The 17,298-nt window shown below is 46.2% G+C and overlaps 1 protein-coding gene across 4 annotated transcripts in view; it reads left to right on the forward strand.

The window, feature by feature from the left end:
* The window catches only part of LOC144103990 (phospholipid-transporting ATPase ABCA3-like), a 77,817-nt gene that overhangs the window by 16,681 nt on the left and 43,838 nt on the right, over positions 1-17,298 (forward strand). For all 4 annotated transcript variants that reach the window (XM_077636751.1, XM_077636748.1, XM_077636750.1 and 1 more), the window contains exons 3-8: positions 2,487-2,732; positions 3,844-3,932; positions 7,399-7,554; positions 9,069-9,306; positions 11,682-11,870; positions 12,532-12,713. In XM_077636751.1, the coding sequence (XP_077492877.1) occupies positions 2,487-2,732; positions 3,844-3,932; positions 7,399-7,554; positions 9,069-9,306; positions 11,682-11,870; positions 12,532-12,713 (1,100 nt within the window). The remainder of the gene's footprint in view (positions 1-2,486; positions 2,733-3,843; positions 3,933-7,398; positions 7,555-9,068; positions 9,307-11,681; positions 11,871-12,531; positions 12,714-17,298) is intronic.

Genomic DNA, 17,298 nt, shown 5'->3' on the forward strand with positions numbered 1-17,298 from the left:
CTAGCTGGCATTTTCAAATTATTTGTATTTCTTTTGATGCAAGGAGGTTCTGTTCCAATGTGGTCAGATTTGAAAAGTTGGTATGTGTATAATCCGTAGCTGTGGTTCACTTCTGCCTGAAGTACACCTTGGCTAGAAAAACTCCAGACTCTTTCAGTCGTCCTAAAAGAGACACTGATGTTATTGGTTAAAACATGTTTCAGCAGATTAGTACTGTGGCCTGTTGTGCTGTATGTGAAGTGCTACAACTGGTAATTCAAAACCGTCAACACTTTCCTTTTTGGTTTTGCAGAGTATTTCGAAAACTTTCATTATTTCTCACCCTCCAATTAGAAGTGGTGGCAAAAGCTCCGCCCCTCCCCCCCCCCCATCCCTCGCTTTAGTGGCAGTATTAGTTGTAGTATGTCACTGCACAGAACTTTGTGATATTACCACCTTGGGTTCACTGGATCACCTTCTTGTCAGTGGGAGTGCTGTGTCGTAATGTTTTTCTGACTGGTGTGATTGCACCACCTATGCAGCATGTTATCTGTGGAGGCTGGAGTGGTCATGCAGCCATCACGCACATGATCCCGACGGCCTACCTAGATGTCGTGACTGCAGAGACGCAATGTCATTGATTTTGAGGTTACAGTGTGCCACATCAATAGTAGACAACGATATTAACTTTGGAAAAGTTGTCACGCGTCTGTCGTTTTTGGAAAAAATAGTCATTAGTTGTTTCATTACACTTGAAGCACGACTGTGTGTTCTTCAAGGCTTGAAAGCACGGCTACAATGAACTGCTGTTAATGGGAACTCACTTAATTTGAAATGCAGTTTATTCGCACTGATGCTTTGGTCCTATCTCCATTGAGTAGCATATTAAAAAAGTTCCCCTTTCCAAGTTTGCCAAACAAACTTTCAGTTTTCCTCAAGCTTGGTTTTGGTGATGATGATAATGATTAGAGTTTTAATGGCACAAGGGCAGCTCAGTCTGTTTGAGGTGGGATCAGTGACCCATTTGCCCTAGCATTCCACCTGAGAGAAGCCAAGAACCAGGCCAGGGGGAAAGCTCATACTCTATGGATTACGAGCAGGGAACTAGTTTGAGTTCTCAAGAGTCAACTGTGTATGCAGTGGTTTCCTCTAATACAGATGTTTTTTGCACTTCTTAACGCAACAGTGTTAGTGGTTCTACCCAGCGTAAAACCTGGTGTTGGCGGCGACATGAGCAAAAAATCTCCGGGTAATCAACCCAGGTGGCAGGTGGGCTAAGGGAATGTGACCTTGTGATGTCACCACAACCTGCCCACCGGATTGTGAGTAAACTGCCCATCATGGCAGGTGGCAGTTAAACTGTAGGGAAGAGCAACCTACATCTGACAAGCTCTACCGGTGACAGCACCTGTCACTACAGAGCAGTGGTGCATCGCTTATCCACTGCACCATTCCGCCAGGGGTGGTATGATGGTATGAGGACTCGCGGGGACCTATGAATGTTAAGTAGAGAATGACCAGTTCTGCATATACTGGCATTAACCCATTAACGGTCTTGTATCATACCCTTAAACGACTACAGACATCAAATTTCTGCTTGCATGCTTTCTTCTTTCAAACAATGCGTTAGACATTGGTTAGACAGTGGTATTCATACGAGCTATTCATCTTCGACCACTAAATAATTTATAATTGAATTTCTTCTTGACGCTGCTTCAGTTTCGGTTTCAACTGCCAAGCGATGGCTATGGCGTGTTGTTGATGTTTAGGTCACGGGAGGGATGAAAAATCTGCTGTATGATTGCTGATAGGTCGTTTGTTTTCATTCTAGTTCTTGAAAGAGGCTGGCTTAATTGTTGTAGCGAATTAGAGCTACGTATCAGTGACTATATTAGCGTCTTTCCAGTGCCTCACGTGACCTAAACACCAACTATACATCACAACCATCGTTCGGTTGATGAAACCGAAACAGCAGGAGAGAAGAAATTCAATAAATTATTTACCAGTCGTAGGCAAATACCACGTGGTAATCATTGTATTCTAATGTCGAACACATTAGAAAGAAGAAAGCACGCAATAAAATTAGGTATCTATAGCCCTTTAAGGCGGAGCTTGTGTCCCCTCCAGTTTCTTAATTAGGGCCGCAGTGGCTCAGTGGTTAGGGCGCTCGGCAGTAGATCCGAAATTCTCTCGTTCAAACCCGACCGCGGCGGCTGCGTTTTTATGGAGGCAAAACGCTAAGGCGCCCGTGTGCTGTGCGATGTCAGTGCACGTTAAAGATCCCCGGGTGGTCGAAATTATTTCGGAGCCCTCCACTACGGCACCTCTTTATTCCTTTCTTCTTTCACTGCCTCCTTTATCCCTTCTCTTATGGCGCAGTTCAGGTGTGTTTCAGGTGTCCAACGATATATGAGACAGATGCTGTGCCATTTTCTTTCCTCAAAAGCCAATTGTTATTATTAATTAGGGCCTCTAACACACATCTCGGTATCTTTTGTTCACTGCAGAATCCATAGGGTTTGCTACCGAGGAAGAGGTCGACGCCTACATTGCCCGCCACGCCTTGGCATCGATTTACGGAACAAACCTGGCCGTGCTCCTGCATGGTCTCGCGCCTGACGGATCCGCGCCAGTGGACCTCAACTACACGCTGCGCTTCAACACGACCAATTTCGACTTCAAGACAGGGGACCGCTTCCCAACGTCAGCGTTCAGGACTCCGGGACCCAGGACTGAGAACAACCTGTACAGCAGTGAGTACATTTGGCTGCTTTGTGCTTCCTTCCAAGCGTTGAGGAAACAGCCTGCATTGTTTTCACTTTTGAGAGATTCGGTACTATTGTTCGAGCCTGCCTATCTTCTCTTTAATTTATTTTACTCTTGTGCTGCAGAATGCGTTAGAGTGGGGAGGATTTCAAAAGAATACATAATGCAAAGTAAGCTTCATTGGAAAAAACTTTTTAAAAAATGCAACAAGAGCAGGAATTGAAAATTTTGAGCTAACATTTTTTGGTGAAGATGATTATGGGACAGGGATACAAAATGCAAATGACGCGTAGGCAGAACAATAATTATTTTGAAATGTAATTTGGTGGCCTAGTGGCTGAGCATCCGCCTGGCATGCGCGAGGTGTGGGGTTCGATCCGCAGTGCCGCCGGGTACTCACCGGTGATACAATTGGTACAAGCTTCCCCTGGCCTGGTGCTCAGCTTAATGAGAGAAAACGAAAAATACCTTGTGCCATGGCGCTCTTTGTTCGCCGATGCCCTTGCGCCATAAAAATTCACTATCATCATCATTTTGAAAAACTTCAACCAGGCCTGCAACAGCCTGAGTCAGCAAACCTTGTGGTTCTATATATAGTTACACAGTATATCTGGACAGGCTAAAGTGCATATTGGCTGTGCTTGGGCAGGGCATGTAATGCGAAGGCAAGATAACCGCTAGGTCCTTAGGGTAACTGAGTGGATTCCAAGAAAAGGCAAGTGCAGCAGAGGGTGGCAGAAAGTTAGGTGGGTGGACGAGATTAAGACGATTGCGCGGATACGGTGGTTGCAGCTGACCTAGGGCAGAGTAAATTGGAGACATGGGAGAGGGCTTTGTCCTGCAGTGGGCATAGTCAGGCTGATGGTGATGATAGCTGGACGAACAGCTTCAGCGAGGCAGCTTGGTTCTAACCACAAGTGCAGTGTCTACCAGAAGAGCTAGAGTCAGCCCCACACCTCTCGGCTGTAACGACAAGTACGTCTTCTTGACATCATGCCATCAGAATTGGTGCCTTTGCTTCTGTGAAGATGCTAAAAGCAGAGTCATTTTGTCTTCAGGGGGAAATAACCAGTGCTTACTGCGCGTGCAAATTTTCAGCGCTGATGTGGGGACTGCAGGACAACATGTTCACAGAACATGTCAAACTCCTGGAGAAGGCAGGACAGCTTAAGCATCCAAAACCAGAGGTAGGTCACTTTCTGAGATGCGCCTTATGTGTGGTAAAGGAATCTCAGATTGACACAACATCAGTGTTGTGTCAGCTTTTGTCACAGGCTGCGATGTATGAAGCTGGGGAACATAATATCAGCTTGCAGCAAAAAGTCAACACTACGTGAAAAATTTGCATTGTTTGTTTGATGTCGGCCTGCTTCACTTTTGGTGCTTATTTGTTTTGTTTGAAGGAGTAGAGACTTCAGTTCTGTCAATTGCATTGTTTTCATTGTTAACAATGTGTAAGGCATCAGTACATGTCCTGTTATTCACCAGTGGTTATTTAATATTGCAGAACTTTTATGCAGTAGGTTTGGTTTCAATTTCTGCAAGTTGGTTTTTTTGGTAACATGTCATAACTTGGCAGGCATAGTCATGCTGCCTTACGTTCACACTTTCTGCATCACGACTGTCAGCACTGGAATGTGCGTCTCCTACCACGCTGGTGGTCACATGTGCGCACGTTGGGAACGGTGCGTTTCTGAACCCATTTTCACGCATTATGCCGATCATGCTCGCAATACCTAGGTCATGAAAGGGAACCAAGCATGTTTTAAATCAAAACAGAATATTGCTTTTGGCAGTGTGCTTGCCTTTAAGACTTGTCTACAGGCCCCCTTTGTATGCGCTGGAATCCTTTGGCAAGCTTTTCGCTATGTTAAAATTCGGTGTCACAACCTCTTTAATGCACGCAGTAATGATTTAAAAGCTGTGGCTTACTTGACAATGAAATACCAGTGGTATACGAGCACGGGAATACTTGACTTGCTCCCAAGAACTGAATTTATTTTTATCTGTTCATAAAACTTGAAGGCAATGTGTGTTTTCAGAAAGAGACTGCCTAGAGAGTGCTTTGAAACGGAAAGGGACTTGGAGAACAGACTAAGATTGGCCTGTATCTATAAATTAGCTCATTGTAATGGCACAGGGACTACATTCACTGGAAAGGAGCTTTCATAAGCTAGAAAATGTCAAAATATGAACTTCAGGTGTTGTCACCACCGTCATAGTGCAATGGCTTTAACAGTTTTCTTTATTTCTATCTGCAAGCTGCAAATCTCAGAGGCTAGGCCTCGCTGGCATTCAATTACGGTCTGTGATCGTGGATTCCTTTTCGGTATTGATTTCACAAGTCTCACAAGCGGTAGAAAAAAAAAAGGGTTTTTTTATTCGTTTTCTCTCTGCAGTAAATGTACCTTTTGTTGCCAGACATCATTATTACTGCAGAGGGTTGTGCTATTGCTGCATCAAAACTGTTGCAATCGATATAATAACTTTTTTTGCTGCGATGGCTACATTACGGTAGCATTCCGAGCCTTTGGCGCGGCGGCGCCGTGGCAGTGGCGGCGCTGCCACCTGTGGTGGCACCGCCGCCCTGTGGCAGCGCTGCCACTGTGTGGCGACGGCATCGCCACCCTGTGGTGGCACCACCACCCTGTGGCAGCGCTGCCACCCTGTGGTGGCGCTGGCACCCTGTGGCTGTGCCGCCACGCTGTCACGGGGTTGGTCACGTGATGCAGAGCAGCTGGCGGTGGCGCGGCGCCATGGCTGATAACGTGGTTCGTCACGTGGTTGGTCACGTGACCTATTTCCATTCGGCCAGCTGTAGCTATCGTGTCGCTCCAGGTTTAACCAGAGCTAAACCACCGCCAATTTTTTGCTGCAGAGAGATAGATGACACATTCACACATTTGTTCCCGGTCTTTTCAGTAACAAAGTCTTGGAGGAAAAGGCTGTCATATTTGTCACAATAGTTTTGTTATTGATTTTTTTTCATCAGCTTGTGTGCATAAAGCAGAATCTTCCAAATAAAAACATACAGTTGATAGAGCTTCATCCTGTTCATTACCCTGGCCTCTCTTCTGGACTGTTTTGTGATGTTGTTCAAGCTACTTAGAGGCATCATTTGATTTCTGCATTTCTCGAGAAGCAGATATTGAAGCGAAAAGCTTCATTATGCTAGGTAAGGCAGTCATTGCGTAGGCCAGAGAATGACCTTGAACGACCTTCAACCCAACCAGGGATAGCTGTGCATGACCATATGTGGTGAAGTTATGGTGTCGAACCCGTGACCTTTAGTTGATCTTTGACATTGGTTGACCTTTGGGTTGACTTTTGACTTTAAGAACATCCGACGGGGTGATGTGAACCCACGTGATGACATCCGATGGAGGTGTCGTAAGACCGTGTGATACCACGTCATAACCACGAGGTCGTGTGGGTATGTATAGAAAGGCTGTCGCGAGTGTGTAGCGGAGCTGCCTTGGACGAGCCTCAGACGCTTAGCAAGCATGCTTGCTTTTCGCTGAATTCCAGTGTGAGCCAAGTTAAGCCACTGCCAATTTTTCTTTCTGATCTGCATGAGCAGACACATATTCCTTTTGTGCTGAGAACCTCAGCATGTCAAAAATGATTCAGATGCTGTGGGTCTCCAAGGCTTCACTCAACATTCGGAACGTTTGAGAAAGGCTCTTGTGTCTTTTTAGTTTTGAAGAGGGCAGTGGATTAAATTAGAATGGAGGAAACTGTTCACGAAGTATTCAGAGCTTCAGATATTTCAGAAAAACTAGATTTAGGCGCCATTTTAGCTCATCTTACCAAACCATTTTGTGCAAACTTGCTCCCAAGCACTTTATATGTGAACTGCGTTGATGTTGCATACTGCTGATCTTGAGCCATAAAGAGCAGTGCAGTCGAAGCTTGATTTTGCAGCAAAACAAGAGATTTGTTGATCTCCCAAAGAAAATCTTTAGTAGCTCAGTGGAACTGGGTTGTGGCTTCAGGGCTAGGTGTTTCAGACGTGAAGAACATAACAGTGTAATCTCCATAGTAAGCCACTGACAGAAGGTGCTAAGCCTAGTGGTAAGTTCAGAATTCAAAGTGATGTACGTCTGAGCCAATATAAATAGCTGTCTAAAACAGAACTTTCAGAAGTAGCACCTACACACTACTCTGCATGTCACGCTTAGCGTACTTGTGGTGATGAAATTTATTTTGGTATTTTTGAAGCGAAAGCTTCACTGTGCCAAGTTTTTAAGGGGGTACCGTCAGTGCACAACTGAAACAACTTGGGTCACACAATCCCTGCGGGCAGCTGTGATAGGAGCAGCCACCTGAGCGAGTGCAGTGGTGCATCACTTAACCGATGCCCCACTATGCTGGTAGTGGTATGAGTACTCGCCGCCATTTATGAATGTTAAGTAGAGAGTGAGCAATTCTGCATATGTGGACATTAAACCACAAAGTGACGTTAAACCAAAGGACATTAAGCCACGTCTCATGCCCTTAAGGCTTAGCTTAAGTGCCTCCTTCAATTGAAGAATGAAAACCTGCTGTTGCACGTCTTAAACCCCTACAATTTTTTTTTTTTTTTCATATTTGTCCAGGGTGTTTTTGTTTGGATTTAATGTTTCCTTCAATTTATTTACCGCTTCTTTTCAGATTGCAATGCACAGGTTTCCCTATCCGGAGTACAACGACGACAGCAAGTTCGACCTCATCTCTCGACTCATCGCTATGTTCGTGGTGTACAGCTACCTCGTCTTCTCACCTATTTATGTTCGAAGGGTCATTTCTGAGAAGTCATCCAGAATCAGGGTGAGAAGTGGTTGCAGTCTTCGTGCAAGTCGTGGTGGCACACAGACTGGTCGTTTTTTTCTGACATGCAGGACATGCGAGAAACATGCGAAAGGTTGCCTTGAAAAAAATTTAGTAATGCCTTTTGCCTTATGCGTCCTTTAATTCTCACCATTCTCTGTGTATTGGTGATGCCAGGCACAAAGTGTAGAATTTTTTGCAGCCTGATTGGCAAGGTACTCTCAGTCACTTAGCACCTCCTGCCTACTGCATTCGTTATTTCGGCTGGCCATTTGTGCCTATTGGTGACGCACTGTGCAGTAGTTCTTGTGCGAAGTTGTCTTGGTCAAGCCTATCTTCAGGCATTACCGTCACCAGTGTGCATTAGCTGGACAACGTTCGATGCAGGAGAGAGGCCTCTTTCGTTGGTCTCCAGTTATCCCTGTGCGAACTGCAGCCATTCCATCCCAAAAGTTTTTCTAATCTCACTTCTTCGTCAGACTTTATGCCACCCTCGCCTGCATTTTTCTCTCCTCTTTACCCACTTAGTTTGATTGACCACTGGTAGCACTGTACTCCAGTTTATTTTGATTGAATGGGAGAGTTTTAGTTATTGAACTTTATGGTGCTCGGAGACCACCCGCAGGAAACACCTGTGTGTGGACCTTGAGTGCAATTTTTCCAGTCATTTAAGGAGGAGGGGGGGGTGTGGGGGATACTTTATTGCAGTCACATATCAGACTCCTCCACAACGCAGCAAGCTGTGCAAAGGAGAATGATAGCTGTAATCTTAGGATTCAGAATCAAGAAGGGGAAACAGGCACAGGCAGGACATGTGATGCAAAGGCATGATAACCAATGTTTGCTTGATGTAATGGAGGGGATAGCAAAGGAAGGCAAATGACGTAGCAGGGGTTGGAGAGTCACATAGGTGGATGAGAAAATGAACGGTAAGGCGACCGCAGCTGGCCCGGAATACCATTTATTGGAGGCGAGTGGGAGCAGCCTTTGTTCTGTACTGTAGCTGGTTGGGGGGATGGTGGTGATGAACAGTTCATGGTGAAAGGTGGCGCAAAAAGAACAAGGACCAAAGGAAAAGGCAAGACGAGACACAAGCGCTTACGACACGAGAGTGCCTTGCCTCTTCCTTTGGTCCTTGTTCTTTTCGCGCCACCTTTCGCCGTGAATCTAATTCAACTCGCCCAACTTTCCACCTTACTAGTGATGAACAGGCTATTACAACATCGATCAGTAGCTTGACTCCAAAGCTAGTTGGCTGCCCTTTGGGGCAATGCCAACTAGACACTCCAGCATGAAGGAGTGGGCTAGAGGGAACGGTGGAATGCAAAGGTGAAGGCACACGTGCAAAAGAAATAAATGTTCAAAGTTGGCACGCAGGGAGGGGTTAGAGTGGAAGAGACATTTACATCTATTTCTATGAGTGACATGGCAGTCGGTACTCAGGTGGTGCACGGGCCAGCACTTTTAAGAAAGCGTGCTAAACTAAAAGCACTCGTGCATGTGCCCACCAACAGGAGCTGATGCGCATGATGGGGCTGACTGACTGGGTGTACTGGATCGGCACGTTTGCCAGCGGCTTCCTTGTGCTGGCCACCACACTGACCATCAGCTTGGTGCTGTTCAAGATCCCCGTTGCACCCCTGGCCGCCGTACTCCTGTACAGCGACTACAGCCTCCTCCTCTTCATCTGCCTCATCTATGCCACATCGGCCATCTTGTTCCTGCTTCTGTTCACCGTCATCTTCAACAGTGGTGAGACTGCTGGCACAGCAGCCATTGGCGGGAAATTTCTGCTTAAGCCGTGTGTAGTTTGTATCACTTGAGATGGACAGCTTCTGTAATGTGGGTGCACGCACTTTCAACATGCTTTTAGTAAGACTCTGCATACGCTTTGTAAACACCTACTGTGTTTGTTCTCAGATGTGTGAGTACGTGCAGGCCTTGTCTGCATTGTTTTTGGTGCTTTAGCCTTGCACACCAAAGCGAAGACGGCAAGAACTGACACAGCTGCTTCTGGTTTCATCCTACAATGCTTGCATATATGTGGCTGGACCCATATGCGAGTTTTGTTTTTGAAACCGAGAAGATTACTTTGTTTGTTGTGCAGTGAGCTATTCAAGCATTCTGAGGAAGCTTGATGAGCTCCGTAGTTGAGCTGAAAGTGGTTGCAGGATCCTAGAGCCTTTGTTGTCTCTTTAGTTCTTTTCATTGTCAGAAGTTGCTCTTTTCTTTTTAATCTTGAGTGTTGTCTGCTCTGTGGCAGTACCACAGTTTCAGTGCTATCTACACAATGTGATATGTTATCTGCAATTGACCATTTGCGGAAAAGTGAGCACCACCTGTCGTGTAAACTGGGAAGCTCCGCTGGCACTTTTGGTTGGAAAGGGCTCCTCGAGTAAACATGTGCAAGACAGTGTTCAGCAGTTCACGTGCGCTTGTTTTGTTGTTTTAGTGTTGTTTCTTTGCTGGAAACGTGCGTTTGGTAACGAAAGAGGATGATAGAGGAGAAGAACACCCCATTTCTGTTTTTAGAAATGGGGTGGAGCTAAGAGTTTTCATGTATTAGCCTGAAAAACGACCATGTATGGCAATACCTTTACTCTGCTACCTCAACGGAATGCCGAATGAGCAAAGGAAAATGTGCATGAATGTGCGCCTATGCGGGGGCGAGTGTAACAATATAATGCCATCCACTTCTTTCCTTATGTGCACAGACGTTTATTTTTGCGCTTCCTTGATAGGGCAGGGGTTTCTGCTAACTTCATCAGCACCTTTTGCCACGGGCCACACTTAACTGATTATTGTAAACGGCCAGTTGTACTATCTCAACCACGGCTCATGCTGATACGGCAGAGCATTGCTTTGCGTGCTAACGAGCAGCAGGAGCATTAGAATGCGCAGATAGCACAGCTTGGCATTGTAGCATTTAAGGTGAATGTTCATATTGGTATACATCATTCGGTTTGCACCGAATATGCATGTGCGTCGATGGCAAAACTCTTCTAAGACGACCGAACTGTGTGCACATGGCAGCAAGCGCGAAATATAGCAGGAACACCTGTTTCGAAATGTGCTGGATGCGTGCATTACTGGCCCCATCAACGGCTTCGTCTTGTGCGTCTTCTATCTTGTCACAGCCTTTATTATGCCCAAATCTCGCTGTCGCAAAACACGTGGTTAGTTTAGATAGAAACGCGTTGCAGTTACATGGCAGTTACAGCGCACTACAGCGCAGGAATGCTGGCTCATGTTTTCCAACCAAGACCAGATCACCAACAAAAGGCACTGGCTGAGCCTTCACCGCGCATGCGCTGAAACTTTTCCGCAAATGGTCAATTGCACACTCAAATGTTCAGCGAGGTATACCTTCTGCAAGTCATTTTTTGTGACCTGTAGCAGATGCTTAGTCTGTGACTGGGCATCTGTTTCGGTGACTAGACACCTTTCTATCACTAATCACCTGTCTCAGCAACCAGGCTTCTGTCTGTGTGACCTGGCATCTGTCTCTGTGACTAGACATTTGTCTGTATAACTGGGTATTTGTCTCAGTGATTGCATGCCTATCTCAGTGGCTCAGTGGCATAGATTGTCACCATCAGCCAGGTCATGTCCCTTGCAGAACAAAGGTCTCCCCTATTGTTCCCTGATTAGCCCTTTCTGTCCATTGCTGTCGAGACTGACCAACTTCTTGACTCCCTTTTTTTAGAGCGAAAGCTCTACTTCACAACCAAAGCTGCAAAAGTTGGGCCATCGCTGAAGCCTTGACCTTAATCTCGAATAAATAAATAAATAAATAAACTACTGCCGCGACTGGGATTCGAACCCGCGGCGCCGCCGAACAGCTCAGCTTTACTGGCCACTACTCGAGAGCACTATGCTATCGCCACAGTTGATCATGCCTTATGTTAAACGGCAACACACTCCCACGCTGTGCATTACACATCATCAACTTCCATCTGCAGTGCAAACAGATCAGATCAGCTTAACCTTGATCAGAGCTTAACCTGAGTATAATATCTTTGCCAGGCGTGCCGACGACCCATGAGCCAATCAGGCTAAACACACAAGCTTTCACACGTCTACTCGGTTTAACTGTGTTAAAACCCTGCCACTTTGTCCCCTTGCAGCCGTAATCGGGGTGATCTTCTCGACGGTGGGTTGGGTGACCAGCTACAGTCTGCCGACCACTCTTCTGGACCCTCTTGGCTCGGACAACTACATGAGCATCAGCCGTGCCGCCAAGCTGTCCACCTCGCTGCTGCCCAACAGCGGCCTCTATTGGGCCTTCCGCCTCATCTCCTTTTTTGAGGGCCAAGGTGGGAGCCATTCTGTTTCACCCATTACTTCCCTATTTATCAATGCGATAGTGTTAAAGGCCGTTTTGCCCAGAAAATCCAGCGTCAGCGTTGTCAGCGTTGGGAAAGTCACGAGCATGACTCTGATAGCGGTTGCCCAGAGAGCAACGTAGGAGGCGCGTGGGCCAGGTAGGTCACGTGAACTTATGGCGTCATCACAACATGCCCACCAGATAGTGGACAAACTGCACACCATGGCAGGTGGCATTTAAATTAATGATTATTCGCTCGTAAGAGCAACCTGGGCCTCACAAAACCCACCGATGAGAGCACTTGCCATGGCAGAGCAGTGGCGCATCACTTAAGCGCTGCACCACAGCACCAGGAGGGGTATGAGGACTCCCAGAGATCTATAAATTTAAACTAGGGAATGATAATCTGCCTATGTAGGAATTAATCCATTACTCTATTGCGTCGTACGCTTAAGGCAGAGCTTAGGTATTTTTTTTATTTCACTCTTGGGGTACAGGTTTCCGCATTGAAAAAAGGAAGGACCGAAAAATTTAGGAACAGAGTTCACTAGTTGTACATTGTGAACAAAGTGCGAACCGGTATTTGGGTGAGGATCACAGCCCACTCTCTCCCTTCTTTCGTTAGTTAAACCTGATGCTCTCTCCTTCAGGCATCGGTGCGAAATGGAGCAACCTGGGGGTCGTAGCCGTGCCTGCCGACAACGTCACACTCGGGCAGGTCGTGCTCATGATGCTCGTCTCGGTGTTCATCTACGCTCTCCTGCTGTGGTACCTCGACAATGTGTGGCCCTTCCAGTACGGCATCCCCAAGCACCCGCTCTTCTTTCTGCAGGTGCGTCTGCCGAGGGGCATTTTTGTGAACAGGTTCCGCTGTCTTATTAAAAGAGCTTTTCGTTTTTGCGTGTACAGCTTCACGACAATGGAAGGTTGTGCTGAGCTCTGTTCATGCCTCGCCTGGGCTTCGATCCACTTGGGTTTACCAAGCCCATACTGGACCAAACTTATTTTTGCCGATTATTTTGACTCATAGAGCTTGAAAAAACTTGCTCATACCGACTAATATTCACTCATAATTCTATGTACTTTAACTTGCGGAGTTGCACGGACTTGCTTGCTTGCACAGAGCGAGTACTTTTATAGACTCATATTCACTCAGGCTCTCTCACTTAGCCCCAGTTTTACTGAAACTCGCGTGGACTTACACAAAGTCAAATTCACCCAACTCTGCTGGATTCACTCAGAAGTGTGACTCACGCACACGTCAGCTCGCTCAGACATACACCTACATACCAGCCACAGTGGTGGCTGAGTGGTTATGGCGCTCGGCTGCTGGCCTGAAAGACGCGGGTTCGATCCCAGCCGCGGTGATCGAATTACGATCGAAGCGAAATTCTAGAGGCCCGTGTGCTGTGCGATGTCAGTGCACGTTAAAGAACCACAGGTGGTCGAAATTCCCGGAGCCCTTCACCACGGCGTCTCTCATAGCCCGAGTCGCTTTAGGACGTTAAACCCCCATAAAACCAAACCAGACCATGAAACCAAATATACCTACATACCGTCAAGCTTGTTTAGTTCTTCCAGGCCTAATTACCGTAAAAACCGGAATATAGGTCGAACTTTTTTTCAAAAAACCATGGTGAAAAGTCGACCCCCGTCTTATATACCGGTCATTGGCGGAAAAAATACGGAAGTCTTGCAACAATGGGTGGCTGAAGTCAGCAGCCTCCATCACCATCGCCATCAGCAGCAGTGCCGCCATTTTCCGTTTCAGTAGATGCAAAACGGAAGCTAACGGCAGTTTACCGTCGCCTTCAAGAAAAACACGATTGAGTACGAGGAAGCTCACGGGAACCTGACGGCACAGCGCGAATTTGAAGTATCCGAAAAGAGCATTCAGTACTGGCGGAGGCAGAAGCTGCGTATTACAACTTGCAGCAACCCAGAAGAAAACATCATTTCGTGGGCAGACCGTAGTGTATCGAGAATAGGAAGGCAACGTTGCGCTGCGAGCAAGATCGCTGCCTGTGACTGCCGAATGCATCCGCGTGAAAGCGGCAGAGATCGCGCGTGCCTCTAGACTCACGAGGGCGCAATTCAAAGGCTCGCCATCCTGGTTGCGGCGATTCATGAAGAGGAGGGCTTTGCTCTACGGCGCCGTACTTGCCTGTGCCAGAAACAAACACGCGGGCCGATTGGTGCGCAATATTGTTAAAAAATTTGCCGGGTGTACATACAAGCAGCATTTAAATGAAATTAAATACTTTCACCATTGTGCAACCTCTCGAGTCGCATTTGTTTCAAAGTAAGGATGTCTTTCGGTACTTTTCCTATTGAAAAAGATCTTTTTCATTTTTAGAATTGGTTAGTTGGGGGGTCGACCTAGTATATTCCGGTCCGACCTATAGTCCGGTTTTTACGGTACATGGACTCATCATGTTCGTAACTCACTCTGACTGATACGCAGGTTTGAATCCAGAGGAGGCAAACTTAAAGGACTTAGTACTAGCAGCAAGCAGACTGGCATGTTGCTGTAGTTTACTCTATAGTTGCTTGTACTGGCAGTAGTGGCATTCGCAAAATGTTTGAAAGCCATTTCAGCTGACGGTACGTTGGCTTGGCACTGTGGGATTATCGGCATTTAAGTTTCACTGTAGAAAGTCCATTCGTATTCCCCAGAGTAAGAGCACCTCTGGAAATATTAAATACCTGGTGGAGTGTTGTAATTAAATAAATAGATATTGAATTGTTGAGATAACAGGGTACATCGTGGCAGTAGGAATGAAGCTCTGCTTGAAATTCGGAACTACAACAGTAACTAACATTAGAAGGTAACTTGCACATTACGATGGAATGGCAGAAGAGGTGTTCGTTCGACGAAGATTGCGCACTGGACATATAGGTTAGCAGTTGTGTTAAGGATAATGTGGGCTTTACGTTGTGAGTGTGCCACGCTGTACTGTATTTATGATTCCGTAGTATGCATCGCCATGGTGTCTGCCGTCCAACTGAACTACTGTTTTGCCATGCCAGCACTTGAACCACATGAGGCTAAATAATATATCAAGGCAAAACTGGTAGGTCACAGTCACCTATTAAGTGCACTATCGGCTTTCTGCTAATGTCTTGTGAACTTGAACTTACCTAGTTAAAGCTGGAAACATAAAATTCAAAAGCAACGTATATTAGCTTTGTCCTTACAAAAGTTTCGCTTTAAAACATATGCGTGTTGCAAGGCATAAAATGCATTACTTTGAACAAGCTACCGCCACTGTTTGAGCATGTATGCAATCAGAATGGCGGTAACTCTCACAGCATGCCTTCTACAGCAATACCTATGCTATTGATGGTTGAGTAAGATGGTTTGGCCCAACTGCCATAATGATGTGCAATTTTATAGTTCTGTGGTTAAATTAGATTTCAGGGATTTTGTAAGGCTGTGTTTCCCGAGCTTTTCTTGAGAAAATCGGAACCCGTTAAATTTAAGGTGATGTAGTGAAATTGATAACGACAGTTTGTTAAAGATTATGGTCGCATGGCACATTTACACCATTTGGTCATGCCGCACGGCTCAATTTGTTTACGAAACACAGAAACAAAAAACCTCAGGCAGTGTTATCAGTGTTGGTGTGCACTGCTTCTGTCACGTAATAATAAATCATAGGTTATTTTTGTGATGTTTACTAAAGTAAATTTTTCCTGGCCAGCAGACCATGCCATTAGCCAAGGCATTCTAATCAGGTTTGACTAAGCAGAAGGCTTTGATCAGAATCAGTGTCACTCAAAACCCGCCCATCAGGGTTTCCAGAAATAATGACGCCACGAATAATGTCATTAGTTCATGAGGGCAGGAAAAAAACAGCTCTATTAAAGTGGAATTGTTTATCCAAAGTCGTATCTTACCACACATTACATGAAGTGAACATGGTCTGTAGACACACTCACGCTCACTATCTGGATGCAAAATGACCTCACTGATGAAAATGAGCTTTGGTAACCTTTCCCGCGGCTGAGGGCAGAATTTGAAATTCTTTCTGCCGCTCTGCGCGCAATTTCCTGTCCCTCGGCGACACAGAGTCTCGCCGTCGCCAGTAAAATAGCGAACCGGAAGCGATACCACCACAACCGGCATTTGGCTCTCTACAAGTCGAAGTGGTGGTACCGGCGTGTTTACCGGCTCGTGTGGAACCGACTTAAGCCTAAAATTCGGAAGGTAAGCTGTCATCCCTGCCGTCTCCTGGACTATGCTGGGCGGGTTTACGTGCACGCTGCTTCCTGCACGTGGAGTGCGGGCGCGGTTTAGTCAACGGTACAGCATGGGGCGGTACACCTGGAGGCGGGTGGTTGCATGCGGCGGAGGAGTTCGCTACGCAAGAATTGCATAGTAAACTGCTTTCCTAAAGTGTTTGGGTTGCTTTGTGTACAACCGGTACTGCCGGCACTTTTCATTGTGTATAAACTTGGTGGTGTCAGTAGACTGACTGGTAGTCGTTCTTGAAGGCTCTCTAGACCTGGTATGCTTTGCCTGTAAACTCTAGAGCGTCCAGAGTGCACGAGGAGCTCTCCCATGTGATCGGTTCATGCAGGAGCTGCCCTGTGTACTCTTGAAACGCACGGCCGGTCAGTAAATTCTGCAAAATGTAGTGAGCTTGACTGCAGCTTCACGGCTGTGCAGAAATTGTGTGCAGAAAAAGGTGGGCTTTGGGCGCCGTCAAAGCCCACCTGTTCTTGTGACTGGTTGCGTTGACAGTATGCCTTTTTGTTTAGTGATGTCAAAAAAGCAGATAATTCCCATTGGCTGGTGGTAAGTGACTTCACCAGAAAGGATAATTTCTATTGGCTGGAAAGAAATGAAATCACTCCTGGTAAAGACAGCAACAGCTTCTAGTGCTATTGTGTTGCGAGTTTTTTAATGTTGTTTTTCCAGTCCTTTTTTTTTTTTGGACCCGGCAGAGAAGATTGTTAGCAGTACTTGTGTTTGAGATGCAGCTTTAACGTTTCAAAGGTGAAGCTATGTAGTCGACTCACGGAAAATTGAACTCAAAGTGGACTGGAAGTTTGCTCAAAGTATGCGGAGTATGAATCAAGGGGGAGCCTTCGAGTGTCGTCAGGGCCAAGCCTCTGTTCGAACATACTACGAAGTTCGAATTCAACGTGTTTGGATTTGTGAGGTTCACGTAGTCATTTCCTGCAAGCTTCAAACAGCTAAATTTTAACACCATCAATGTACATGACTATGCTTACAAGAACTAGAAATCTGTGTCATCTCTCTTAGCAGCAAAAAGGTAGGCACCTCCCTTCTGCAGACCAGGCTTTTAGCTTACTTTGTTAATTTGTATGCTGCCTTTTTCTCAGGAATGAGACCTGTGACAGTACTGACTTAAGTGAGAGTGACTTCTTGAGATGAACTTATGACTGCT

Source organism: Amblyomma americanum, chromosome 9, assembly GCF_052857255.1.
Source record: "Amblyomma americanum isolate KBUSLIRL-KWMA chromosome 9, ASM5285725v1, whole genome shotgun sequence".
NCBI lineage: Eukaryota > Metazoa > Arthropoda > Arachnida > Ixodida > Ixodidae > Amblyomma > Amblyomma americanum.